We start from the raw sequence: 26,269 nt of genomic DNA, 5'->3' as shown, positions 1-26,269 counted from the left end.
GTATGGAGGGGTGGAGGAGGAGGAGTTCATTGTCCTGATGTAATGGAGCACCATCAATAGGTGGTTCCCAGGTATTTCTCTGAAACCCCTCCCAGACTCAGGAAAGCATATTTATGATGAGTTTCCAACTCAACCTCAAAATAAGAGGCATCACTTCAGCTACCTGGGCATACTCTCATCTCACCAGGTAGGATCCTTTATATATTTTGTGTACCTGTATCACATTAGGTGTGATTAATGTGTGTTAAGACACAGTTTTAAACCTAGCAGTTTTAACGAAAGTTACACCACTAATGTGCTTAAGAGGAAGCGTGTATCATTAAAACAGGCAATAAAGTTAAACATAATACAGGGAATTAAAACGATGAAAATTGTACATTGATTAACATATGTTTATTTATTTATTTGTACAAGGAATTTTGTAAAAGCTAATTAGTAACAGATTAAATAAGTACATTACCTCTGTGGGTAATCATCTCAATCTTCCCTGTGAGTTTTTGATGAAATGCTAAAGGCAGCTGCTTCCCACACAGTAAGCAGAGTTAGTCAGAGTGAATATAGCCACCTAATCTTTGGCTCGCCCTGCTCGTACATGACAATATTGCCTTACTAGAGCCGGCCCACTTCTTGTGTAGAGTAGGAGAGAGGGAATTGTAGAGAAACTGTGAATCCTTAAGATAACATAGAAGATAAAAAAATGTGGTATGGAGAGGGATCCATAATAAATGAAACATGATTATATCTAAAATCAGCAAAGTTACTTAATATACATTAATCATAATAGCTTGTCCTATAAACAATTCATTAATTATTTTTTTATTTGTGTGATTATTGTTTCTGTTTAAACCCAAAAGGCTGTCAACCGAAACTCGACATGGCGAATTTAAATGTTTTTCCAGCCAGTTTTTATGGCGAGCCAGGGGTTCTAGGCATGTTGGCCAATGGCATCAGTGCATTTCTTGTACTTCTGCAAAACTTCAATACAGCGCGGACCGGAATCTTGCCAGTAGGGGTCGAGAACATACTTGCAGGTAAATCGTCCCACCCATTGGTCTTTTACTTGTCCTTTGTACCAACAAAGAGATATTGAGCAACAATCATGCAACTTATCTTATCTAAATGTAGAATATCTTATTCCACCTATATTCCAATTCTAACAATTTTTTGTTCTCTTACATCTATTTTGTAGGTGTACACCTTATTCTGATCGGTGGAATTTGCCAATTGGTCGCTGGGTTGCTTTCCTTTCGCAAATATGACCATTTGAGTGGAACTGCCTTTATTGGCTATGCTGCTCTCTGGGGTAGTTATGGTGCAACAAGAATATACAATGGTGTTGCAACTGGAGCTGTCACAACAACAATGCAAGCTCAATATGATACGATGAACAATATGTCTACCAACGTGACGAGCAACCTGTCTCTCATAAATACAACCTCAGTTCTACCATTACTGGAATCAGCAGCTATTTCTGGCCTGGTGCCATATATCCTCCTTTCATTTCTCCTTGCATTTTGCTCTGCCACAGTGAACTACATCATGCCCTTTGTGTTCGGAGCAATCACACTCACATTAATCTTTGAAGCAGCGGCACTGGTCGCCAACTCTTGGGCCCTAGTGGTCGCTGGGATCTTGGAGCTTCTCATTTTGATCTTTGCCATCTATGGCTCTGCTGCACTTCTGGTCAAAGGGCTGACCCAGCGCCTCGCCCTGAAGGGCTTTGGGACCCCCCTATTCAATGTCCTTCTTCTTGGAACACCCAACTCAGCCAGTGCACAGAGCATCGGCCAGGAAAAGAAGAAGAACACAAAATATGCCGAGCCAATGGCATTGGGTTCCTTCTGTGACACTGTCTCTTCATTCATTTTCGCTTTCTACTGCTTCGGCTACGTGACATCCTTTGCATTAGGAGTTGCATGGGTGTCGATAATCTCCGCTGCCCAGCTTTTCGCCACCTACTACGCCCACCTCCGCCAAGACTGCTACCACACTACCAAATTTGGCCTCCATGCAACCTATTGGCTTATCAAGGCCTGGGAGGAATTTGTAGCGTCGGTGCTAATTGAGGATGCTAATAAAGTGTCCTCAGGACGGGAAGCAATGGTGGGGGACTGGTTCTTTGTGGCTGCAGCTTTGGTGCTCTGCGTGGGAAGCCTGAACACAGATTGCCTGGAGCTGTCCCACAACTTGCTCTTCCTCCTGCTCACAATCTCCAGCGTCCCTCAGATACCCCTGCAGGGGTACTATGTCTTCTTCGGTGTGGCCTGTTCCCTGTTCACCGCGGCCTCCCTCTACGGCACCTTCTCACGCCTCATCAACACCATCGCCGAGAAGTCCCTGATCCCCGTAGGACCCCAGCCCGTCTCCACGGACCAGCTCAAAAGGATCCTGAGCTGCGGCCGATCCGACCGCAGAGACCCAGGCGAGTCTCCTCAAAACGACCAGATCGCAGATGCACTTTTCTACATCTCCAACGGAGTGGCGGCTTTCTCTGCGCTGCATGCCAAATCGACCAGCGCAAACTCGAGCTTCCTGCACCTGACTGTGCCTTGGGTGTTGATATCCGGAGCCGTTATCCAGGGATACGTGAGCCAGGTGCAGGTCCGTGGCGGAGGACGCTTTGGGTCTGTCATCCCTTTCTTCTATGCCGTGGTGTGGGCCACTTGGACCTGGTTTAGATTCGCAGGTAGGCTATTCAATTGTTTGTGTTTGGGGTTTATTTATTCGTTGTTTGCATTCTCAGCGCTTGATCTTAAGTCACACATATTAATAATTATATTACAGGTCTTCTGATCCAGCTGTCTCCTATGGAAGCCCCTGGGTTCACAGCAGGTGCTATTGCATTCCTGGTAATCAATGGATTTCTTATGCTTATCGGTAAGTTCAAATGCAAAACTTATTTAAAAGATAAAGATAGGTAATCCCTATTTTGATTAACTGGTGATATCCTTTTCCTTTTGACAGCCTCATATAGGAACTTGGTTTTGTTGTTTTTAACAACAATCATGGAGGTGGTACTGGTGTGTTTTCTGCTCTCCACCCTGAGGCAACTTCCATACGAACTAGAAAGTAAGCAACTCCTCCCCTTCTTGTTGAAGACTAATATTATGAGAACCCATTATAGTATCTTCTAATTCACATGCTTGCTGTTTCTATTTCAGTTGCCATGCTTGTCATATTTTCCATCATCTGTATATATGGAGCCCTTGCATCATTGGTGAATTGCATTTTCACACAGAGAATTCTCCCAATGGGTCCAACCCTATTCAAGGTGTGTGAGCATAAGTTTATTTTCTCTTCTATGCCAGTATACGAATTATATTAGATTAACCAGAAATCTCCAATGATTTTAGGATCAGAAAAAAAAGGAGGAGAAACCTCAGTCCCCTTGCCCTGTGGCTGAATCCCGGCTCACCAGTGGCCTCTTGAGGATAACCAAACTCCTGGACGAAGGTGGAGTCTGTGGTATTCCCACCGACACGGTCTATGCCCTGGCTGCCTCCTGTAAGAATCCCCAGGCCATCGAGAAGATCTACAACATCAAAGTATGCCAAATCCCTACTTTGAGGAAAAATCGTTTTCAAGAAGGCTAGGTGAACGTGCTAAACTTGTGTTCTCTGTCCTTGTTTCAGGATAGACCCGCAGAAAAGCCTATCTGTATTTGCATCTCAAGTGTGGAACAGCTGCTGGCAGCCAAGCCACCCTTCAGCCCTCTGCTGTGGGAGTTCATGAGGAACGTCTATCCCGGAGGCATCAGCTGCATCGTGAGCAAAGGCGACTGGCTCTACAAACTGGGTAGGACTGGGCTGCTGATAGGATTGTAGGGAGGGAGGGAGGATTTGAATAACGGTTTCAGGACTGATACCTTCCTCATTGGTCCTGCCTAGGTGTCGGAGCGGCGTATGACCGCGTGGGAACCAAGGACAGCATAATGATCCGAGTCCCTGACCACACCGTCACCGGAAATCTGTGCGATCTCACCGGACCTCTTGCCATCACGTCAGCAAATCCAAGTGGAGAGCCAGACAGCACGCATCACTCCATGGTCCTCAGGTGAGTGGCGCCCCTCACACGTCGACGCCATTGTTCTCGAATCATTACAGCTTTTCATTGTTATTCATTCAATTGTTGTTGTGTTTGCCTGCAGCCGATTAGGACACAAGATCCAAGGGGTTTTGTGTGACGGGGACTCTAACGAAGTCGTGGCCTCCACAGTGGTCAACTGCCTGAAGATAGATGAAGGTACGATAAATACCATCTTTGACCCAACAAATTCCAAGCAAATCCAGTGAGGATCCTGCCTCACACTAAACTGTCTTCGTCTTTATTTGTTTCTTCCCCACAGGTACCATTGGCATCGTTAGGGAGGGCTGTGTCCCTGCTGTGAGGGTCCAACAGATCTTTGAGAGAGTGAAAAGTCGAGTGGTCTGAATAATTGCACAGAACCATTCTGTCTTTATCAGAGAATATCTCGAGAAGTGCTCATTGGCGGTTTTCTAGAACTATACCGATCAACTCACCTCAGGGATCATTTAATATGAGAACGATATAATATGTGTTTTTTTGCTTTGCTAGCAGACAACCATCAGAAGGGGAACTCATGCTTACCACAGCAAACTTGCCTTATGTTACATGATCATAACTACCAAAGAATTTGTGTAAGATGATTGTTCTCATTATTTATTGATTGACAGTAATTTTTGATATCCATGTAAATTCAATGTATTTGAAAATATGTATTTTTTTTTTTGCTTATGCTTTTTCTGCATGTATACACTATTGTGTATACTTTGTGTTATTAATTATTTGGGTATTTATTGCAAATAAAATGTTTTATCTGATATGGTGTTATTTCTTACGTCTAAAGAAAGAAACATCATTAGCTTTGGTTGTACTTTTACACATCCAACTCAAATACCAGTTCACAAAATTGGACACATAGCCCCAAATTGGCTTCACAACAAGATAATAATCCAGAAAAATATGTTTTTGACAGATCTAAAGAACACATTGATGATAATATTAAGTGAGTTCTGATACAAGTCCTTAATAAGAAATTATGCATGTACTATACAGGCAACAGCTTCTGTTTAAACTTTAAACCCGAATGCAATTGGGAAAGTGCTCAAAGGCTCTACAAAGCTGGAAGACTATAGTTTACGTACATTTTTTGTACGTAAACTATATTTGAACCTATGTTAAAATCTTGCAGTGATATCACACTCAAAGGCTCCAGATCTCTGATCATGTTTGAATGCCACGCAGATCTTAATCCGATTTTCTTTTGCTGAGTTCAAATAAAAATAAAGCAACATCTTGTACCAACAAATAACGCTTTTTGAGAACGATAAGCAAACGGTGCCTTGCAGGAATTACACATTTGAATGCCTTCAAATGTGTAAGTATCACGACTTGACTCAGGGACAGGGACTCAGAAGCAAAACGCAAAAGACGGCAGTATGTTTAAACCAAAACCGCTTTACTAGAAAATGGTAACAAAAAACGCTCTCATGGAGGATACAAAACTATAACAAAAGATGCTCGCTAAGGAGGATACAAAACACAATTAAATGCTGTAGTATCTGCAAGTGTCTGGGCACAAAAAAAAAAAAAACTACCAAATACTGAGGCTTGACAATACCCTGGGGACGCAAGACGAACTGACATTAGACAAAGGGAAACAACGGCTATTTATACATGAGGGAGGGGAACACAGGTGAGACGAATCAGGGACCGGGGAGGAAATCACAGTTGAGGAAGAATCGGTTGTTAATGTTGTATAACTTGTTAATGTTGGTGTTATTTTATTTTAGGCAATTACTGTATGTTAATTGCATTTAAATTCGTCCATTTTTTTTCTTAATATACAAGAAAGATTTAGACAAATTTACATAACACATGTGGTTTATATTTCCTGGGAGGTGCATTGCCAAACGTTATTGGGACGTAGACAATTTCCCGCCATTCAAACGATGAAAGCCCTTGACTGGTGGAGAAAGAAAGAACTAACTTATTTTACTAAAATGCCTTTTTAACTTTCCCTTTATTTTCTATTTTTTAACTCTTTTGAGAGGTGTATAAGGGTTAGAGTCCTGAGTTTGTATTTGTATAAGGGTTAGAGTCCTGAGTTTGTATTTGTATAAGGGTTAGAGTCCTGAGTTTGTATTTGTATAAGGGTTAGAGTCCTGAGTTTGTTTTTGGGTGGAATTCCAGAATAAGGCCTTTGGTCTGGGTTAGAGTCCTAGAATCTGGGTTAGAGTCCTTGAATAGGAATTGCATGTCATCCAGAGAGATGTTGATCTGATCTTAAATACATTGCACTTTAATTTTTACTTACTAAAAAGCCTTTTTTAACTTTCAATTTAATTTTCTATTTTTACCAGAAAGATACATGATCTGATACCAGAGAGAAAGGATAAGGGTTACTAGAATCCGGGTTGGAGTCCCAGAGAAAGTACCAAGTTCCTTTAGGTCGGGTTGGAGTCCCGACGCGGTTACCAGAGAGACTGTGGATCTGATCTTAAATACAATGCACTTTCTATTTTACTAATTTCTTCGCATATGTTTTCTTTTACTTATCTATTATTTTATTTTATTGTATGACAATGTTTATATGTGAAGCACTTTGAGTCTGCCTTGTGTATGAAAAGTGCTATATAAATAAAGTTGCCTTGCCTTGCCTTGCGTAACCACATATGAACTGAATAAGCGGTTTGGAATATTGCCTGTGTTATGTGACCGATACTATCTCTTCTCATGAGCAATAACAAAAGAAAGCTGTCAAAGGAGTCTAGCCTATGAATATAAAGAATGGCTTTCTGTAGAAATTTCCAGTTGCATAGGGTTGGGTAACAGCAAACTGGAGTGGATCTTGACTGGAATGGATCATGCTCAGCAATATGCATTGTGTGGACTTCTGTAAAGTAATATTGAAATATTTTCAGTTAGCAGTTACTCAACAGCATTTCAGAATTTAGACTTTTTGGTTTCCTTTTTTTTTTAGAAAGGATCATTGTAATACATGTTAATCAAATTGTGAGGGTTTATTGTCCTGTACTTGCTTAATATAATAGTCAATAACCATTACAGACATTGGGTAATGCTCTATCTTTTAGTACTGTGTCAAGTTTGTTAAATATTTGTCGCAGTTAAGAGGTATGCGCCGCATAGCTTATATTTGTGGAAGAGGGTTTTAGGCAAGGCAAGGCAAGGCAACTTTATTTATGTAGCACTTTTCATACACAAGGTAGACTCAAAGTGCTTCACAGATAAACATTGTCATACAATAAAATAAAATAATAGATAAGTAAAAGAAAACTTATGCAAAGAAATGGGTAAAATAGAAAGTTAAAAAGGCATTTTAGTATTAAAATAGAAAATAAAGGCAAAGTTAAAAAAGCTTTTTAGAAAGTGCAATGTATTTAAGATTTAGCAGAAAGCTAAAGCAAACATAAAAGTCTTCAGTCTTGTTTTAAAGGTGCTCAGAGTTGGGGCAAGTCTTAAATCCTCTGGGAGTTTATTCCAGCTATTTGTTGCATAGTAACTAAATCCTGCTTTCCCATGTTTCGTGTTTACTCTGGGGATAATTAACAGATTGGTCTCAGAGGATCTTATTGGTCTAGAAGGCTTATGTAGTGGAAGCATATCAGTTCAATATTTTGGACCTAAACCATGTAGGGATTTATAGGTTAGCAACATGATTTTAAAATCAATTCTCTGACCTACAGGAAGCCAATGTAACGATTTCAGAATTGGTGTAATGTGTTCAAATTTTTTGGTCTTTGTTAGAACTCTAGCAGCAGCATTCTGAACAAGCTGAAGCTCCCTCAAAGTTTGTTTTGGGAGACCTGTAATGTGGACACTGAAACTAAAAACAATGTTGACGTAATTACTTTTTGCTGCATACTCTTCCTAGTAAATTGAGTGGAACTAACCCAGATAATATTAAATAAGATTGCCTTGGGAATTGCCAACAGAGATTGTTTACAAATTATCTCCAAACGTTAGGTGAGAGGGAAGGACAACGTGTTGATAATGTGTTACAGATACAGGAAAAGGTTCTGGTAAAATCACGGAATGTCACACGATTGTGATCCATGTTTATAATCAGCAGATTAAGTCATTGTGTAATTTCTCCAGACCAAAGGTGATGACCCATGGAAAAATATGCTTAGACCTTTCATTTACTTCCTTGAGTCCATAACACACCCTCCATAGTTATAAACACACTCTAACACACACACACACACACACACACACACACACACACACACACACACACACACACACACACACACACACACACACACACACACACACACACACACACACAGACACACACACGCACACACAAACACGCACACACACACACATTCACAAACACACACACACACACACGCACACACACACACACACACACACACACACACACACACACACACACACACACACACACACACACACACACACACACACACACACACACACACACACACACACACAAACTACTAAATACTATTTAGTACAGTGTTTCAATTGTGTAGTTATGAATTTAAACACGGAGCATTTCATATAATCTCTTAAAGGCTCAGACATATCTGGAAGACACCTCAAATACATTCTATACTTCACACGATTTCCATCCATGTTTATACCGTTATTTTTAATTGTTTGAACACATTTTGGCATGCGTGTGGTTGGCGGTCATATACACGCCATCATCTTTTTTGGAGCTGGCTGATAGGTGTTCAATTTTGTAAGTAAGTGTTTTCAGGTGTGAATTAAGGTATTTTCAATTACACAATGTGTTTTGTATTTTGAATAGATGTGTTTTCCCAATGGTACACTGAGATTTCATTTTTTAACTAAGTGTCTGACATAGTGTGTAGTGTGCAGGAGCAAGTGTGCTGCAGAAAGGAGCAAATGTGTTGCACAATTGCAACTAAAGTGCAAGGCAGCACTTTTGTTTAAGGTATGGTTACATGTGTTTAAGGTATAGTAACAAAAACAATTTAGTATAGTGTTTAAATTGTGTAGTTATGAATTAGTTATGTAGTTATGAACACCTCAAGTATGTTCTATACTCAGGTCGTAGCCTCCATGGTGGGATTCGGGCTCAATGTGCATATGAGTCTTTTATTTTATGGTAAAACCCGAAACAAACTTCTTTTTTTTCTTCTATTTGAACAGGCTCTGTGATGAGACATATGTCATGTATCTATAACATTGTTTAATTTTTATGTTATTGACTTGTTTGGGCTTGCACGGACAAGATAACTGGAGGCACGTCTTCAATGCAATGTTTATTTTCTTTACAGTTACAGTGGCATGAAAAACAACCCCATTAGCCTTTGTAAAGTAACAGTGTGGTAATAGTGCAGATTTTATGTAAGTTCATATGTATATTTAATTCAAAGTCAATAAACAAACAATAATAATTTACATTATCACAAATATATTACAAATAATTTATGTGTTCATTTTTGGCATGTTGGTATTTCTATCAATATTCCTCTATAACAAGTATACATACACTTTTAAAGTATCTGTCATTATTCATGACATTATATACTGATCGAGGAAACCTTAAAAATTAAGTGCATCTTTCCTCATGGTTAGGCAGTAGCCCATGCACTTGTATCATAGTGGTCCATCACGTTTAATGACTGCTTATGAGCAATGCATTTCATACGTTGACTCATACTTTATTCAGAGTTGTGGTCACTCATTTCATTGTTCAGGCTCCTCTGTGATCTCTTCATCTACACTAGCATATAGATTGACACTCCTTGGTGAGTCTGAAATATCCGCCTCAAAAGCAGGATTCATTTTCCCATGCTTTTGTTGTCTTTGAACCTCTTCAAAAATTTGCAGAACCTTTCAGGAAACAAACAAGAATGTGGTGAACGCACAACAAAACCATTCAAGAAACATTAATTGTGTTTTTTTCCTAAAGGAATTCAACTTAAGGGAAACATTTTACCTTTGATTTTGGGATGAGACCCACCCTGAAGAAACCAATATGACCCGTTTCAATCTTGGTGCAGTCTACCACAGTAGAAGCAATGTTTTCTGGAGATGGCCCATCACATAGGACGCCATTGACCTAGATGAGTTGATTATTATAGCTATTTCCTTGATATTCATCTTTATGGAGTTGAATTACTTATCATTATAACATTTGATTTGATTCCCATAAATTATTATTATTATTATTATTATTATTATTATTATTATTATTATTATTATTATTATTATTATTATTATAGTGATTAGATAAAGTAAAAAGCATAGCACTCCATGCAATCACCTTGTCTCCTAGTTTGGCATACACTTGATTGTGATGAGTTGTGTCTGCTTCACCTGTAGGGTTAGCCGATGTAACAGCTATTGGTCCTACCTATAACAAAGCCACAGTATAGTCAAGTGGAGACAGCATTCTGCCTGTGGAATGCATATGCCACTGGGGAAATCAGCTAAACCATGACTTGAGTCTGAGGGATTACCATATTAATGAGATGTGTGGCAACGGTACAGTCCGGGCTTCTGATTGCAATGCTCTGTGGGGTTCCAATGTGTTTCGCTGCCTCTCCTAAACCAAAGGCATCCAGCCAGGGCCCTGAAAGAGGAATCAAATGTCAATCTTGGAGTGCTTCACATGCAGCCCATTATTGTTGTTGTTTCACATGCAAATCTTTTAATTTTGCAGGGCACAAAATAAACATATGCAGTCACACCCACATATGGTAATTATTACCTCTGGGTATGACCATGCTTATGGAGGAGGGCCATGCAGCCTCCATGAAATCTAGCAGCAGGGGGCTCAACAGGTGCTTGACCGGATCCAACTGCTTTATGGACGAGATCCACATCGACATGGGCCGATCCTGGGCCTGCTTTTTCACCCTGTGGGATCAAGTACATCCAATGCAATCTTTAAACAACGGGGCAATGGGGAACATGCTATGTATGCACGCATCAGAGTAAAGAATAAAAAAATAATATAATGAGCTGACTTGTAAGCTTTGACAACAGCATCCGGCCTGTTGCAAGCTGCCACCAGCACGTAGACGGTATCTGTCGGCATTCCACATATGCCGCCGTTTTTCATGATTTCTGCAAGAGAAGGACGATACTTTGTTTAATGACATATTGGGCCCTATCTTGCATCCAGCACAATTTACTTTCTACACTGACGCATTTATCGTTGCTAGTTTGCAACTGGCGCAGAGCGTTCTTTTCCCTCCTGCGCCACGCGTCAGTAAACTAGGGAATGATCTTGCGCCCCAACGGGCGGTTCGGCGAAAGGAGGAGGCGTGTTCTGGCGCAAACGTTCCCTGGTGCTATTTTGCAGTTTCAGAAAACAATTCTGCTACAAACCAGGAAATACCTGGTTTAAAGGCAGTGGCGTGTTGTTCAGATGCTATTTTAGGGGCGCATGCATAATGTTGCTTGTGCACCTCGCGCATGCACTTTGCTTCTCTCATCTACCCAGCCACACATTCTTGGTAAATTATTTGGGAAAGAACAGCTGATACAACGGTAATAAGTTGTACTTTTAAATCAATGCATCTGCAAACACCGTACAGCAAACACATATTTTCTTAACACAGACATGGTGTACAAGACCATAACTTTTGGGATTGATGAGTATTTGATCATGAGAAAACATTGTTTTACCGCGATTGAGTGTTAAAAAGAATGAATGAATGCGGGCGTGCGTGTGTACAATAATTAATGAATGCGGGTGCGCTTGTGTGCATCCATCTGTTTAACCACACGCAAACTAAACACGTAACGCATAATACAGTCCATGGCAATGGGGGGACACATGCATATTAGGAACACCAGTCGATAACAATACTGCATACGATACTGGTAAGAAACTACGTTTGTTAATGTATTGTTTATATCATTAAATAGAACCACAATTACCACATATCTTTACCATATATGTGTGTTCAGTTTTCTTTGCCGAAATTTATTTCTGAAGTTATTATAAAACGCTATTCCATGTGTGAATTAGGCTACATTAAACTGAGCCATTTGAAGTTCAAAGTTCATGTGGTCATGCATCTGTCTCATCGGAGACTGCAAACGTGCTGTCAAAATATCAACTGAGATTCAAATGCGCTCATGGCTCTTAAAGGGGATGGGTGTTGGCACTCTCAGTGGTTTATTGCATGTTACGCCCAAACCACACCTACGGGTCGGGTAATTAGGCTACTTCAGACCAACCCTTTTTAGATTTGCGTCGGGTGCAAGAGTCATTTATCCGCCGGTAAAATAGCAACATCGCCATAGAACCGCCCACAAAGCTACTTGCGTTTGGCGCTTCTCGCTTGCGTTTCAGACCGTTAAAATAGGGCCCATTCAATCAATTACAACGCAACAACTTCACCAACGGATACTGCTATGGAATTGTGCCTACAATGCTTCACCTGCGATCTGGTTGACGGAGGCAGCCTTCCGGGCTGGTACGTGCAGGCAAGCATCCCTGCTTCCCCCGGTACCACTCAACTTGACAAGAGCTGGTCCCAAAGGGATCTGGGGGGACTGGAAGGTGCCGTTGAACAGGTGCGCCAGGAAACAATAGAAACTGACCAGGCCGAAGATGATGGTGACCCCGATGTCATAGCCGAACGGCAGGGACCCAATGGCGTCGAGCAGGAAGCTAATGAGGATGAGCTGGAAGGTCAGCGCGTAGGCGAACCAAGCTACGTTCAGGAACAGCGCCGCCACGGTAACCAAGGCGTTGAACAGCATGAAGCCGATGATTCCCACGGCCACGTTAAACCCTCTGCTCTCGCCGTACAGGCCGCCGTATCGCGTCAGCCCCCATACGACCCACATCACGCCGTACAGAATAAAGGCCGTGCTCTCTAGGGTCTTACCCCGTGCGAAACACACACTGCCACAAAGCAACTGGAGCACCCCGCCCGCTACTACTGCCCAGGGGAGGACCAGCACAAAGAGCGGACCGCGTTCCCCGATGGTGGCTGTGATGGCGAAAGCAGCCAGCACACTGCAGGCATGCCCCAGCACCTCCGCGTCAGCGTACTTGGAGAGGCCCAGATAAGGCGTGTGAAAGTCTTTGTCGTGGGTTCTAAGAGTGAGGGCATTTATCTTGCTCACCAAAGCCTTCAAAAGGCCCTGTCCTGTAGGAATTCTCCGGCTGAAGTTCATATTGAGAGCGTAAACAAACAACACGCCAGCGGAGACTACAAAAATGGCCGCCTGCACACCCTGGGTACCTCTTTGGAGGAAGCCGAGGGGCTCTGCGGCGACGGCGATAAGGTAAGCCACAAAGAACAGCTGGTACACGCCCTCTGTCAGACTCTTCTGACAGCTGAACACGGCCATGATGAAGAGCAGCACGGAGAAGACGACGGGGAAGGGGACGGGGGAATAGGGCTGGATGGAGAAAAGGAGCGCAGTGTAGCCCTCGGCAAACCTCAGCAGAGCCATGAAGCCGCAGAAGGTGGCTCCGAGCGGGTCCATGTCCCGGTAGGAGAGGACGCACATGGCCAGCTGAAACACGCCGGCCGTCCACAGCCAAGGCACGTGGCCCGTGGAGAGCTGAGGAACCACGCCTAGCAGAGGACAAGCTAGCACGGAGGCAGCCAGAAGGTTCATCACCAGGCTTACTAACGTCATGCTGGTGCATTCTGGGTCCTGCTGTGCTTTCTGAACAGGCTTCTCCTTCGCCCAGGTTGCGACCAGTTCCACCTCACCGTGGGTGATGTAAGACAACAGGTGTCCAACGCCAAAGTAGACCCCCGCCAAACAGACAAAGAGGTAGTTAGCGGCCGTGGCGGATCGGCCAAAGCCAGCGGCCGACAGACCTGCTATTTCATGGGCGCATGCTAGGCTAATGCTGAGCGCTATGATAAAGAGAACAGCCTTCTTTGCTAAGAGTGCTACGATAGCTATGAGGAGGAGTGCCAGGGTGAAAGCAGCCAGGCCAGGAACCAGGGATGGTCCTAGGTCATCGGGCGGAATGACCCCTTGTCCTGCTAGAATGTACACCAGGCCTGAGCCGGTCCATAGCCCCGACACTGTCAGACACAAGAGGGAAAACAGTTGGCCGTGGGAGAGACCGAGGACACCTGGAGGGAAATTAAAGAGGGAGGGAAGGTGAGTAAGTTTCACAAATATGAATATTTCCAATTAATGATGGAAATCTGCAAATATTCCAGTTGAGTAGAACATGATCCAAACCTGCATTTGCTAAAACAGCAGCAATCACTAGGAGAAGAATCCCCAGTGCAGTCTGAGGGATGAAGTCTTCCCCAGAAGTGCTGGCATAGTTGTTTACTAGAAGCAGCAGGGAACCTGTAGTTCAACATAAAAAGTTATATCAAGATTTCTAACCTCATCACTATCATTTGAAATATCAGACGCTTTTATTCAAAGCGACATACAATAAGTACATTTGTAAGAGGAAAATTAAACAGAAATGTATCACTGCCGGTACAGTACAGATGTTTGTAGAAACAAGTGCCAAGAACCAACACACAGACTTATACACGGGCTGCACTACCCAATGGCCTACAGAGTACACTGCAAATGATTTAAGGTTCCTACCTTTTTGTTTTACTTTGTAACAAGGATACTTAGCCTAACAACTGCACGAATTATTTTATTATTTTATTTTAATAAATTATGGATTTTCTTTCTCTGACAATGCTGTATTAATAATTTCTAACTATCTTTGCTTTAATAGGGGAATTTGTAACAAGCATAGCCTTGTTAAGAAAAATTACAAAGCCTTGTAACTTTCAATAAGGTCCAAAATGTATTCTTCCTTTAATTTATCCACAATTAAACACCAATAAATGACATTATTAATTAATATATTATATAATAATTAGTCTGTCACCTATGAAATTGCAGACAAATTAAATGTTAATCATTATTTCTTACCACTGGAGATCCCTAAAATGCCAACTGGAAAATGGACAGAGCGCGAGTCTTGAGCCATGCTTATTATTGGAAGTTGAATGAGGAAAGCGCTTTATATTCACCTTGGACAATGGACACCCAGTCTTCTGACGTCACGCCCACCGGAGACAACAAAGAGGCGCACCTTTCCCGGAAAATTGGTAACAGAGAAGGAGAATTTCCCCCAACCGATTGCCTCTCTAAATAACCGTTTTTCTTTTTAATTCAACATGCTTTATAAGTTTAAAGTAATTTGGCCTGTGCATAGCTTATTTATTACTCCATTTTGTATACACATATTTCCTTATGGCCCTGTTTGTTTTATTAATGTGAAGGTTACAACTATCCAAGCCTTATTTAAAGTAGGCCTACATCATATTGTGTAATAGTCGTAGCCAATAGGCCTGCTTAATATCCGTTACCGCCGGCAGATAGGCTATATTGTTATGAGTAAATAATAGGCCTACCTACACAAGGAGTAAAGTAATCATAGTCCTACTAACTCTAACCATGTCAAACATTTGCTGGGCTGTTTCTTTTTTTTTCTTTTTACGATTGAATACACATTTTTGATAGGCTTCCAGTAAGCGAAACTTATTATAGAAGGACACTTCCTCAATGAGCTCTGACGAGTGGGAGGGAACACTCAAGAAAGAGTAGCAGCAGCCTATAAAACACTGCGCTTCATTGGTCAAGGCAGCATTCAACGGCGCTCTTCAACAGAACCTGCACGCAACTCATCTTCCAGCCGCACAAAGCAACCCTCCAAGGTGAGTGAACTTGAATTTAATATTAGAACTTCGCAAACAAGTTTTCTGACACGATATTGATTGAAAGTGGGCAGGCGACCTCTGCGACGTATGAAAATAAAACCATATAGATTAAATGAATGAATTCGGGTTTTATTTTAGTAGCCTTGGTGTTTAAATCGTTTTTGCGTTACTCATACATCTAGGGCTTTTATTGTGTCAAATACAAAGACCTAATAGTCTGATTATGGCTGACTAAACTAGATACCGTAAAGCGGTTGTTTGTGCCGTGTCAGAGGTGTGTAACCTGGCAGCAGCTCTCTGGTGGATTCATTGCTTCGCACCTGCCTTAGTGAATCTTTAATGCGAACATGCCAGGCGGTCAACAGATAAGATGCCATGTCATGCTTACAAAGGCACAGAATCAACATTGCTCAAGAATATACTTCAAATATCATTGTATCTATAACTGTTTATGTATATATACTGTTAATATATACTGTTTATGGCCGTAATATATGAATCTTACAATTATTTTATAGAAAAAAAAACGTAAATACTATATACCAGCCTAGATATAAGTTAAAGAGTGAGTATATTATAAGTTAGGTAGTTAGTAATAACAATTGTATCAAGTAATATTGAGATGAATGTATTATCTTTATATATTTAAAATTGTAAATACATAATAATTAATAAAACAAAATAAACTGTTTGTTCTTCATGGATCTGTGTGTGCACCCAGACATATTCAGTTAAATGTGTGTTGAACGAAGGTTTGACTTACAGGAAACATGGTAAAGCGTGTCGCAGTGCTGCTTTCTGGCTGTGGCGTGTACGATGGCACAGAGATCCACGAGGCTTCAGCCACACTGGTGCACCTGAGTCGTGCTGGAGCCAAGGTATGGGGAAGGTTAAAGGTCATTAGATGGACACATAGCCTCACTGCAGGGACTGGCACGACTGTGACAGTGGTTATTCGTTAAACGATGGGGGGGGGGTTATGGGTTCTAAAGGTACTTGGTCAGAACCAAGAGGCCCACCGTCTACCTGTAGGCATTCAACAAGATCCCTTTGCTACTTGTGGTCGTTGAAAAATGGCTGCTGGGTGACTAAATAGCAAAGGTTAATAGTAAAACTAAGAAATTTATGTTGCAAATAAAATAGGAGAGTCCCGTATCCAGGGGTGGACTGGGACAAAAATTCAGCCCTGGCATTTTCTGTCCAGACCAGCCCACTACATTATCAGCACTAGGGGTGGGACGAGACGAACAGGAAGAACCCTGTATGTACTTGATTAAAACAATTTAATCAAGTACATACATCCGAATAATAGTACAGCACTGCAAATAGCAGTGCAAATTGCTTTTTTTTGTTTTTGTTTTTCAAGTTTGTGTCTCTTGTGCTGCTGACAAGAAAGGTATGAAACTTGAACAGGAAGTTAACAGACATCCTGTGGTCGCTGCATCTCCATACCCCATATCTACATAGCTACAAAACGCTTGTTAAATATCACACTTGATCCAACGCTAATTTCTCTCTTGCAGTTTTTAGTCTGTGAATGGGAAAATCTTTTTGTGTAAGCCCAGCATTAGTTAAAACCAGACTCGGACAATAATAACAAAATATCCTGACAAATAATCTAAATAGAAACATATTACAGACAGTAGCAGTATTAGAGCTGAAACGCATTTGTTTCAAATGTGACTCAGTCATTGTGAAACCATAAATAGAGAATTACATTTTTTTTATCTGTAGCTGCGAGAAAAAGTCTAAGATATGAATTAATTACTCGTGGGAGTCGCGGACTCCCACGACTCCGGCCCATGCCATGAGGTCCCGCCCACCCTGGTTTCTGTTGTGATTGACAGCACTGCCAGGGCTCTCTGAGCCTGTCAGCCCATGATTGATTGACAATGACAAACATAGACCAATAATATGTGTCGATGCTGGCCACACACTGCTAGCCCTCTGTAGCCCATTGGCGGCCCAATTGGAGGGAAGTTAGAGAGAGAGAAAAAAACAAAACATTGTGGACCGGACCGGCCCACATTGGGTCAACGGCCCACCGGGACGATGCCCGGTATGCCAGATGGCCAGTCCACCCCTGCCCGTATCTATCATTGCCTGTATTCTGGTGCCTGAGTCTCTATCTGACAGTAAATACACAGCATCCTCCACTACTTTGGTAACACCATGGTTTGGGCATTTGTAAATGATCCTCCCTCCTCACCTCACCAGGTGAAGATGTTCGCTCCCAACACGGAGCAGATGCACGTGGTGAACCACTGTGAGGGGAAGCCCACGGAGGGGAAGCGCAACGTGCTGCAGGAGAGCGCACGTATCGCCAGGGGCGACGTGACCGACCTGGCCAAGCTGGACGTGAAAGACTTCGACGCCCTCATCATTCCAGGTGCGATTGGCTCCCAATTCAGACACTACAATGGATCATTCCTAGCTGAACGTTACAGTCGTCGGTTCCGTTAGGCCTATTGAGGCATTATTTATTTATGGTTTTACTTTGTATTTCTTAATGTGTTTAGTTATGTGCAATCATTCATTTCTGATTTTTTTTTTTGTGTGTTAATTTCCACCGATTACCCCTTCCCTTCTTCAGGGGGCTTCGGAGTGGCTAAGAACCTGAGCGACTGGGCGGTGAAGGGGAAGGACTACACCGTCCAGCCCCAGGTGGAGAAGGTCATCAAGGCCTTCAGGCAGGCGGGCAAGCCCCTTGCCATGTGCTGCATCTCCCCAGTGCTGGCCGCCAAGGCTCTGCCTGGCTGCGAGATCACCGTGGGCCAAGACAAAGAGTGTGAAAAGTACGTGTCCTTGTGTTTCACCCGCAGACATGTATGCTATTGCCAATCAATGTTCAGATCAAACCATAGGGCTTCTCGTGGAGAATGGCACTAAAGGGGAGAAATGATGCACCTTGCTGAGGTAAAGGTGTCCTGCGTTATTGTTTAACAGTACACCTAATCATGGGTGTAGTTATTTATAAATGTTTGTATGTATATAAGTATGTATTTATGGATGTATGTATGTATGTATGTGTTTGATCAAAAACGTTCCATGGGTGTGCACCTCTGCCTTTTAGTATTTCGATGTCGTGCCACAAACCAATATTTAAAACAATCAAATAGAATTCGACAACATGTTTTCTTGGCAACACGAAAACCAAATGCTCAAGGTACCAATAATGTTACAAATGGAAGTAATGAATATATCTAATAATTGTTGGTAGCTGTGGTATAGACCAAATAAACCACTCAGGGGGTCTACTGTTGTAATGAACTTCTACTACTTTCTAGAACATTTTTCAATAATGAACTCCTTTGTAATTGAAATGTTGGTTTCCTTTGCACAGGTGGCCCTACGCCCAGACGGCGGGCGTGATGAAGGACATGGGCTGCACGCACGTGAACAAGAACGTTGGAGAGGCCCACGTGGACGTGAAGAACAAGCTGGTCACCACCAGCGCCTTCATGTGCAACGCTGCCTTCCACGAGGTGTTTGATGGCATCGGCGTCATGGTCTCAGAGCTGCTGAAACTGGCCTAGGAAAAGGGCTTTGTGCTTTTGGAATTTTACTCTTTGTTGTTTGAGTGCTGCTAAATGCCCTAAATGTATATGTAAATTGACATTGTTTGGTTTTTACATTGTATGATTTGAACTCAAATTAATCTTTGTGCACCATCCTCAGATGACATTTCAATTCATCTGTTGATTCAACCAATGTGTAATAAACTTTTTGAAATAAGGTGCCGTACTCCACGTGTCTTATTGATTTATGGCAATGTGTCCTTTCACATATTAAAAATTTGACTCGAAACTATAAAGCCAAGGCTGCTTAAAAGGTCAGTTGTGACCTCTCCAGTTAAGTCAGAAAAGTCTACCAGAAAAGTCGGTGTGCTGTGCTTAAAACAAATATAATTAGTGGACCACTGTTCTAACTTACTTTAAAAACTACATTATTTTATGAAAAAGCTTTATTGAAACTTAGCTTGTTTAGAAATATATATATTATGAATCTTGCCAATAGTAAAGTAAACTACAACAGAAATCTGCAGAATAATATATTCACAATTTCAGTGGTACAAATGTGGAGGCACAATGGAACATTTAATCGTTGAAAGCTATAGTAAACATTATTGACCTACATTGTTGACAATATTGATAATGTGTCCCGCCACCATAGAGTAAAGGTCCGCCCACGCTCCCATGAGCGGCATTTAGAAAGGATTCTGATTATTAAAATGATACTTTTATACCTTTTGTTTTGAGTATAATAAATTATCTCTGCCATTCATTTTCTAAGAAACGACTGTTGAGTTTAATTAGTGGGTACATTAATCTCGCGTGGAGCGTCTGAACCAAGCAAGGGAATACTGTACTGAGGCAGTGAAATACACACTGAATATGGGACATAATTAGAGGTTTAGAAGGCTGTTGTTGAATGATTCATAAAGTAGGTCATAAGCTTTGTCAGGGTTGAAGCAGGTGGGTTGAGAGTGATGACTGAACATAATATTTTGGACCGCTTCAAGTTGTTTATATTGTTGAACTGTAATTAACTGCATCATCATAGCTTTGGCTGTAGAGTTTTGGTAAATAGAAGTGCCCTATACATGGCAGGTTGATCAAGTGGTGAAGGTGTTGTCAAGTTGTAATGGCTAATCACACTCACACCTGGTGGTATAATACTGCCGTCTTCAAAAAGCTCAGAGTTTCAAGGAGTTTCGGAAGTTGGGACCTTAAGCTCGGAGGAAAGTGCTTTGAACACTCTGTTGGGTCTGAGATTTCGCTATGACTTTCGTGCGGAAGTAAAGCTACCCGAGTACTCCTTGTTCACGTCACAACAATGGCTGCCCATTACGCTGTTATTACAGTGATAGACTAAACTTGCAGCTGAACTTGCAGCAAGCACTAAGAGGCAAACTTAACGCCCATTCTAACATTTGCATTACGATACATTATAGCCTATAATTATAAACGTCCCCTGATCAATTCTCTCTCATGTTCAACAATCGCAAGTAATAATAATAACTGATTCATCTGATTCAGCAAAGAAGCGCAAAGAGGCCCCCTGCGGGCATCCATACATTTTTCCTGGACACTCTTATTTCTGAAGAAGGAAGGTTTATGTAAAGACACGTAAGAGCTTCCGAGTGTTTTGAAGGCGGCATATTTCAACTTTAAGCCCACACATGGCTTAGAAAAGCGCAGTGCGCTTTATAATCTTTTCGTCTCATGTCACCTCGCGTGCTCCAAAACGTGTGTCAAGGTGTTGTCAAACAGGTGTGTGGTCAAACATAACAAGGTTATGATTATCCCAGCTGAAAGGTTTGAATTTGTTGGTTTAGACCCCAACCTGTTAATTAATGACATGTATGTGAAGAAGAATTATTGTACACTTTCATCTATGGATGAAAGTGGAAAATAATAATACTGTTTATTCCTGCTTAGGGCTCATATGGAAACAATGCACACTGCAGGCCTGGGTATGACTTTCTTTTTATTTGACACCAATATAAATGTAGATGAACAAATCACATAGGTTAAGATAAATCAAATCATTGTTCACAGGGCATGCGCATCACAGCAAATACAATATAAGGTGGTCGTTTCATAGACCTAAAAGTCATACCATAAGAGTGTATGACTTTTTAATATGTGTAAATATTCAGTTACAGGTAGAAAAGGAAAAGGTTTCAGCTGGAGAAATGATTGAACTGGTCTGTTCCACTGGCCAACACCACTGCATTGAACTTCCTGGGTCGGTCAAGGTCCTATCAGAGGCGGAGTCACAGACAGAGTCAGCCACTCACAATGATGGACACAAAGACGAGCAGACGGCATTACCCATGTGCATGACCATGACCTCATCATTGACATCACAGTGGAACGGCTCACGGTACTCACATGGATGGGGTAGGCAAAGGGTGGGACGTAACGGATCACCAGACCACAGCGCCTCCTCTGGGACATGTTGGGGTCACTGGCGTGAACCAGGAATCCGTCATGGATCTACAAAAGTCGCCAAAGAACAGTGAATATATAATACAGGCCGAAAGCCATTTCTTTAATTGTGAGACTGCACCAATTACAAACGAGAGGCCGGATGGGCCATATTTTATTGTTTATCTCTCACACATACACATGTGAAATGCTCTCAGGTACACAGAAAATTCTTTAAAGGAGACATATCATGGGGTTTTCACAACAAGTAAACATTGACCGATGAGCTGTCAGACTGAACCACAGCATGGAGGAGAAGGGATTGTTTTGCCGTTGGCGGACTCCTGGAGCTCTATATCTATATGATATAATATAATATAATATAATAATAATAATAATAATAATAATAATAATAATAATAATAATCATAATATTATATATAATATTATTATTAATAGTCCAGCTGCTCCGGCGGGCGTCCTCCGGAAGCTGAAAAATCCAGTCGAGGTAGCTCGGCGGCAGTCCGGCAGCTCAGCTCCGGGAGTACAATTCCTTTCTCCTCCATGTCTCCTCCTCCGGACTGCCGCCGAAGCTTCAGCGGCAGTCCGGCAGCTCTGGCGGTACCGCCAGCAGAGAAAGGGATCGTGCTCCTGGAGCTGAGCTGCCGCCGAGTTCCCCCCGCCGGAGCTGCTCGTCCGCTGGTCCATAAAATCTTAGCTATGCTCTGATTGGAGGGGAGTGGGGAAGTTGGAGGTAATATTCAACTGTGCCCCCTTCCTACGTAGGCTTGATTATTATTTCAGAAATGCATATTTCACTCAAAACATTATGTACAGACTTTTTTCAAAGTTTCTATGCGTGTGGGAGCACCAGAAACCCAAAACAATACCCCAAATCCCAGGAAAAGTGTTGTTTTCATAATAATCCCCTTTAACGTAGTATTGCATAGTATGTAGCTAACTACTAAGTAATCTTTGTAGTATTTGTGAGAATCATTATAGGAACAGACTTTCGCGAGTATATATGAGCAATTCCCCTGTGTTTATGAGAGAGAGGTAAAGTTAGCTTTGGTAGCCCTGCCCATTCTGCCAGCGATTTAAATTTGCCTTGCAGAAGGTTCTGGAGAAGAGCAATTCATTTCTTTCTGCTTCCGATACATTTTAATGGGAGCCAATCACCGAGCGGGCTTCTCCCACCCCTGGTGCGCTATTGGCTGGTTTAACACAAGGACGACAGGGAGACAGTTGAACTAGGCCCGATGATCACGCCTCTTGAGCTGACGAAAATGACCGCAGCTTCCCCAGACCAACGTCACCGTGCGACCTACGATTGAGCTTGGTCTGGCAATAGCCAGGCTAGGGTAAAGTTTGAAATACAGCCAAGGCCTCTCATGCAACAACAAACTCTCATCACTTACAGACATCTGTCCGGCCAACAGGGGACAGAGGACAGCCTTCCCGCTGTCCACCAGGTGCTCAGGGATCTCCTGGTTGACCGACAGCATGTTGCCATGGCGCTTAGCTAGCTCATGTGGTAGCATGCCGCTGCGGTGAGTCCCTATACGGGCAATGAGGTGGCACTGGTATGAACATTATTTTGTATGAAAAAGAAAGAATGAAAATAATAAATGAAAAATTGATACAATGACAGAATGAAAGAACGAAGGCACAAGAAAGAAAGATAGAAGAAGAATGAAGGAACGAGAAGAAAATAAAGTTCTGATGTGCCAATGGGGCTTATAGACCTAGCACACATTAGAATCAAGGCAGAACAAGGCCAATAAACACAGCGAGTGATAGAAGAGTGTCAGAAGAGACCAAACAAAAAGCTGTGTTACCTGGTATAACCTTCAGCGCTCCGTTATCCTCCAGCGAGTCGTCCAGGGCCAGCCACACAGAGAGCACCGGTCCTCCATCGATGCCCCAATACCTGTACACACAAACACACCCAAAACCCAGTTACCCAACCACCATCCCACCAAGTCTTGTGGAAGCCAGACCCCATCCTGGATGCATAGTGTACCTCATGTCCTGATGCCAGGCCACAAAGGGGAGCTGGTCTTCTGGGACGGTCCCATCGGCCTGATCCGTCGTGGCAGCACCAGCGCCGGATGTCGGGTATTTACAGATAAAGCGGGAGTCAAGCAGTAGGACATCGGGGCCCACGATGGACTTGATGGCCTCCAGCAGCCGGGGGTTCTTGGCCAGAGCCATCACCCATTGGTACTGCAGGTGGACATTGTGCAGGCTGTACTGGGTGTACTCCTTACCTGCGGTGTAAGGAAGGCGTCGAGTTGCGTCAGTGCTAGTTATAAATAACCTGAGTTAGTAGCGGTTAAACTCTGGTTATCGGTTCTGTGGAGTAAGTAAGGCAATATAAGAATTGGCTGCACACACACAGACACACACACACACACACACACACACACACACAGACACATGCACGCACACACACACACACACACACACACACACACACACACACACACACACACACACACACACACCACACACACACACACACACACACACACACACACACACACACACACACACACACACACACACACACACACACACACACACACACTCCTACATCAGTCCTGCTTGTGGTAAGCCTACTCACCAAACTCCTCCTCCAGGGCAGAGAATGCCTGCCTGGCGTCCGACAGCTCCGCAGGGCTCAACACAGGCAGCCCTGAGACGTAACCCTGCTGGTTGTAGGTGTCCTGTAGCTTTTGTGCACTCATCTCTGCTTCTGCTCTTCTTGCTCCTGTATTCAACTAGAAAAACAGCGACCCCTTTGTTAGCATTCACTGCTAAATAGAATCTGTTACTTGCTAATTGAATCTGTTTGTACGCAGACCGGGAGGACGTGCCATGGGAGTCTTTTTCTTATAAAGAGCGCATGCGTTTTCTTTTTGGGACGGGGCAATTAAAACAAACGCTTTAAGGGAAAGCCGGCAAATTGCAAATGATCAAGCATGTTGTGAGACTATAGACACAATATCGAAAGTTATTTGAACCTGTAGGCCTATTGTAGGGTATAGGGCTAGGGCATGGTTGGGTAGGCTACTTAGGCCTATATATTCCCCCTATTGTGTCGAACTTTTGACCACATAATTTCTATGTAAAGATGAGTTCTGCATGCTGCCCGACCGTCCAGGGAAGATCATCATTACTACACGTACGGGACTCTATACCGGTGATCACGGCTTAGGTTCCCCGTATCAGATAGCTGAATATCTGTTGATTGTACAATAGCCTATCTTTCTAACATAAAATAAAAAATAAAATTGAGTTGTGATATTTTATAATACATTATACGAATACTAGTCTATATGCCCACATAGCCTACATTGGCATATGCGGCCCAGACCACCTCCGAATGTGGTCTTAGCGGTCTGATCCTAATACATCCCCAATGCGTCTTCTTCACACTAGCTGTTCACTTGTGATCGGATCACCCAAGACGCGTAGTAATGTCAAGTGTGAACAGATAACTTGAGAGGGGGAAAAAATATTAATTGAAAATTAAATATTTTTGTCATATATTATTATTGTTGTGATTATTATTAGCAGCATTAGTAGCCTACACCTATTATTACCAATTATTGAATGACTTACCTCTTTCAGAATCATTACTTACTACCAAAACCAAAGGAGGTTAAACATACAATGGTAGGCTATGGCACACAGCACCCTACCTGTGTGTTTCTCTCCGTGTTCCTTTTGGCTTTCTCTCTCAGAGGTGTCAGGGGGTTTGATCCTGGGCCTGATTGATGGTCTCCTATATATGGTTAAGATGGGTGGGTGGTCACATGGATACTCCATGTCGGAAATGCAATGATTTTGCTTCGTCATCCCGTTCCGATAAACGTCAAGACAGTAGGCTATGCGTCAGGTGTCGCAGCTGCGTGTGCAGCCTTTCCTTATTGCCGTCTCTGGAACCTCACCCTGTGCCCGGAAAATCTTTTGGAGTCAATTGACAAGTTGCGGAAGCTGTACTATTTTTTTCAGCCTAAAAGTGTGTATTCATTGTGGGACTTTACAGGGAAATAGAACAACTAAACAAGAGCATTATCAAAGACAGGCAGGTAAGTTCCCATCTGTCCGCACAAAGCATTCCTTCCTGGCCGACAGAACCGCATGGAACCTTAGTTTCAGTCAAACAGGCCTGGTGATGAATCCATGGCTGAAGGCTCTCTTTATGTGGGTGCTTTAAAGGGGCAAAGGGATAAAATTAAACAAAATTAAACATTCCTTCATTCTGTCTAATATTAGACAGAATGAAGGATCAAATATGAAGAGTGCGTGCGTTAAGGGTGTGGATGGATTTGGGAATTATTGTTTTGGGGGAAAATCCCCGATATCAGGTGCACTGGCAATGCACCAGTTGCTATTCACATGAAGAAATAAGTAGGCTATTCAGGGACGCATCTCTCAGTATGATTGTTTGTGAGCATTTTATTGAAATGTCATCATCTGGACCTCATCAACATATCACATTGACTCGGTCGAGGCTTCTGTCTATGTATATGTATGTAAAGAACATTAGAAACTGGTAAAGGCAATTTCTGATGAACTTTTGGTGTGAGTTCTGGCTGTTGAAAGCTGACGC

At 42.5% G+C, this 26,269-nt stretch overlaps 4 protein-coding genes across 5 annotated transcripts; 2 read left to right on the top strand and 2 right to left on the bottom strand.

Moving 5' to 3' along the window:
- The first annotated feature begins 154 nt into the window (after positions 1–154).
- On the top strand, positions 155–4,803 carry si:ch211-153b23.3 (uncharacterized). The gene is made up of 11 exons (XM_056600908.1): positions 155–187; positions 855–1,031; positions 1,190–2,686; positions 2,785–2,877; positions 2,965–3,069; positions 3,162–3,271; positions 3,354–3,545; positions 3,633–3,795; positions 3,888–4,053; positions 4,148–4,242; positions 4,346–4,803. The coding sequence occupies exons 2-11, from the start codon at positions 875–877 to the stop codon at positions 4,429–4,431; spliced, it is 2,664 nt and encodes an 887-aa protein (XP_056456883.1). The 5' UTR covers positions 155–187; positions 855–874; the 3' UTR covers positions 4,432–4,803.
- Positions 4,804–9,304: 4,501 nt separating this feature from the next.
- si:ch211-153b23.4 (uncharacterized protein LOC335392 homolog) lies at positions 9,305–14,989 on the bottom strand. Its single transcript, XM_056600999.1, has 9 exons — positions 14,926–14,989; positions 14,221–14,334; positions 12,441–14,108; positions 11,016–11,115; positions 10,757–10,905; positions 10,506–10,618; positions 10,310–10,399; positions 9,983–10,105; positions 9,305–9,876 (listed from the first exon to the last, which is right to left on the bottom strand). The coding sequence occupies exons 1-9, from the start codon at positions 14,981–14,983 to the stop codon at positions 9,730–9,732; spliced, it is 2,562 nt and encodes an 853-aa protein (XP_056456974.1). The 5' UTR covers positions 14,984–14,989; the 3' UTR covers positions 9,305–9,729.
- Positions 14,990–15,613: 624 nt separating this feature from the next.
- LOC130390848 (glutamine amidotransferase-like class 1 domain-containing protein 3, mitochondrial) lies at positions 15,614–19,455 on the top strand. 2 transcript variants are annotated; one of them, XM_056601000.1, is made up of 5 exons: positions 15,614–15,713; positions 16,482–16,594; positions 17,934–18,105; positions 18,310–18,511; positions 19,060–19,455. In XM_056601000.1, the coding sequence occupies exons 2-5, from the start codon at positions 16,487–16,489 to the stop codon at positions 19,250–19,252; spliced, it is 675 nt and encodes a 224-aa protein (XP_056456975.1). In that variant the 5' UTR covers positions 15,614–15,713; positions 16,482–16,486; the 3' UTR covers positions 19,253–19,455. The 2 variants fall into 2 exon arrangements, with proteins under 2 accessions (XP_056456975.1, XP_056456976.1); XM_056601001.1 differs by having other exon boundaries at positions 15,635–15,713; positions 16,469–16,594.
- Positions 19,456–21,194: 1,739 nt separating this feature from the next.
- LOC130390857 (L-threonyl-[L-threonyl-carrier protein] 4-chlorinase-like) lies at positions 21,195–25,639 on the bottom strand. The gene is made up of 7 exons (XM_056601011.1): positions 25,356–25,639; positions 24,275–24,431; positions 23,672–23,918; positions 23,487–23,578; positions 23,067–23,206; positions 21,614–21,718; positions 21,195–21,480 (listed from the first exon to the last, which is right to left on the bottom strand). The coding sequence occupies exons 2-7, from the start codon at positions 24,396–24,398 to the stop codon at positions 21,403–21,405; spliced, it is 786 nt and encodes a 261-aa protein (XP_056456986.1). The 5' UTR covers positions 24,399–24,431; positions 25,356–25,639; the 3' UTR covers positions 21,195–21,402.
- Between the last annotated feature and the right edge of the window lie 630 nt (positions 25,640–26,269).

Source organism: Gadus chalcogrammus, chromosome 10, assembly GCF_026213295.1.
Source record: "Gadus chalcogrammus isolate NIFS_2021 chromosome 10, NIFS_Gcha_1.0, whole genome shotgun sequence".
Taxonomy (NCBI): domain Eukaryota; kingdom Metazoa; phylum Chordata; class Actinopteri; order Gadiformes; family Gadidae; genus Gadus; species Gadus chalcogrammus.
The sequence above is the reverse complement of the archived record's forward strand: the minus strand, read 5'-3'. Positions and strand labels throughout refer to the sequence as shown.

Coding starts and splice junctions, on each gene's coding strand:
- LOC130390857 (XM_056601011.1), bottom strand. CDS start 24,398: ATGAGTGCACAAAAGCTACAGGACACCTACAACCAGCAGGGTTACGTC. Junction 23,919..24,274: donor TGCCCTGGAGGAGGAGTTTG/GTGAGTAGGCTT, acceptor CTTACACCGCAG/GTAAGGAGTACACCCAGTAC. Junction 21,719..23,066: donor TGTTGGCCGGACAGATGTCT/GTAAGTGATGAG, acceptor CGACTTTTGTAG/ATCCATGACGGATTCCTGGT.
- si:ch211-153b23.3 (XM_056600908.1), top strand. CDS start 875: ATGGCGAATTTAAATGTTTTTCCAGCCAGTTTTTATGGCGAGCCAGGG. Junction 2,687..2,784: donor GACCTGGTTTAGATTCGCAG/GTAGGCTATTCA, acceptor ATTATATTACAG/GTCTTCTGATCCAGCTGTCT. Junction 3,070..3,161: donor ACTTCCATACGAACTAGAAA/GTAAGCAACTCC, acceptor TTTCTATTTCAG/TTGCCATGCTTGTCATATTT.
- si:ch211-153b23.4 (XM_056600999.1), bottom strand. CDS start 14,983: ATGGCTCAAGACTCGCGCTCTGTCCATTTTCCAGTTGGCATTTTAGGG. Junction 10,400..10,505: donor CCACACATCTCATTAATATG/GTAATCCCTCAG, acceptor GCTTTGTTATAG/GTAGGACCAATAGCTGTTAC. Junction 10,106..10,309: donor ATGCCAAACTAGGAGACAAG/GTGATTGCATGG, acceptor CAACTCATCTAG/GTCAATGGCGTCCTATGTGA.
- LOC130390848 (XM_056601000.1), top strand. CDS start 16,487: ATGGTAAAGCGTGTCGCAGTGCTGCTTTCTGGCTGTGGCGTGTACGAT. Junction 18,106..18,309: donor CGACGCCCTCATCATTCCAG/GTGCGATTGGCT, acceptor TCCCTTCTTCAG/GGGGCTTCGGAGTGGCTAAG. Junction 18,512..19,059: donor CAAGACAAAGAGTGTGAAAA/GTACGTGTCCTT, acceptor TCCTTTGCACAG/GTGGCCCTACGCCCAGACGG.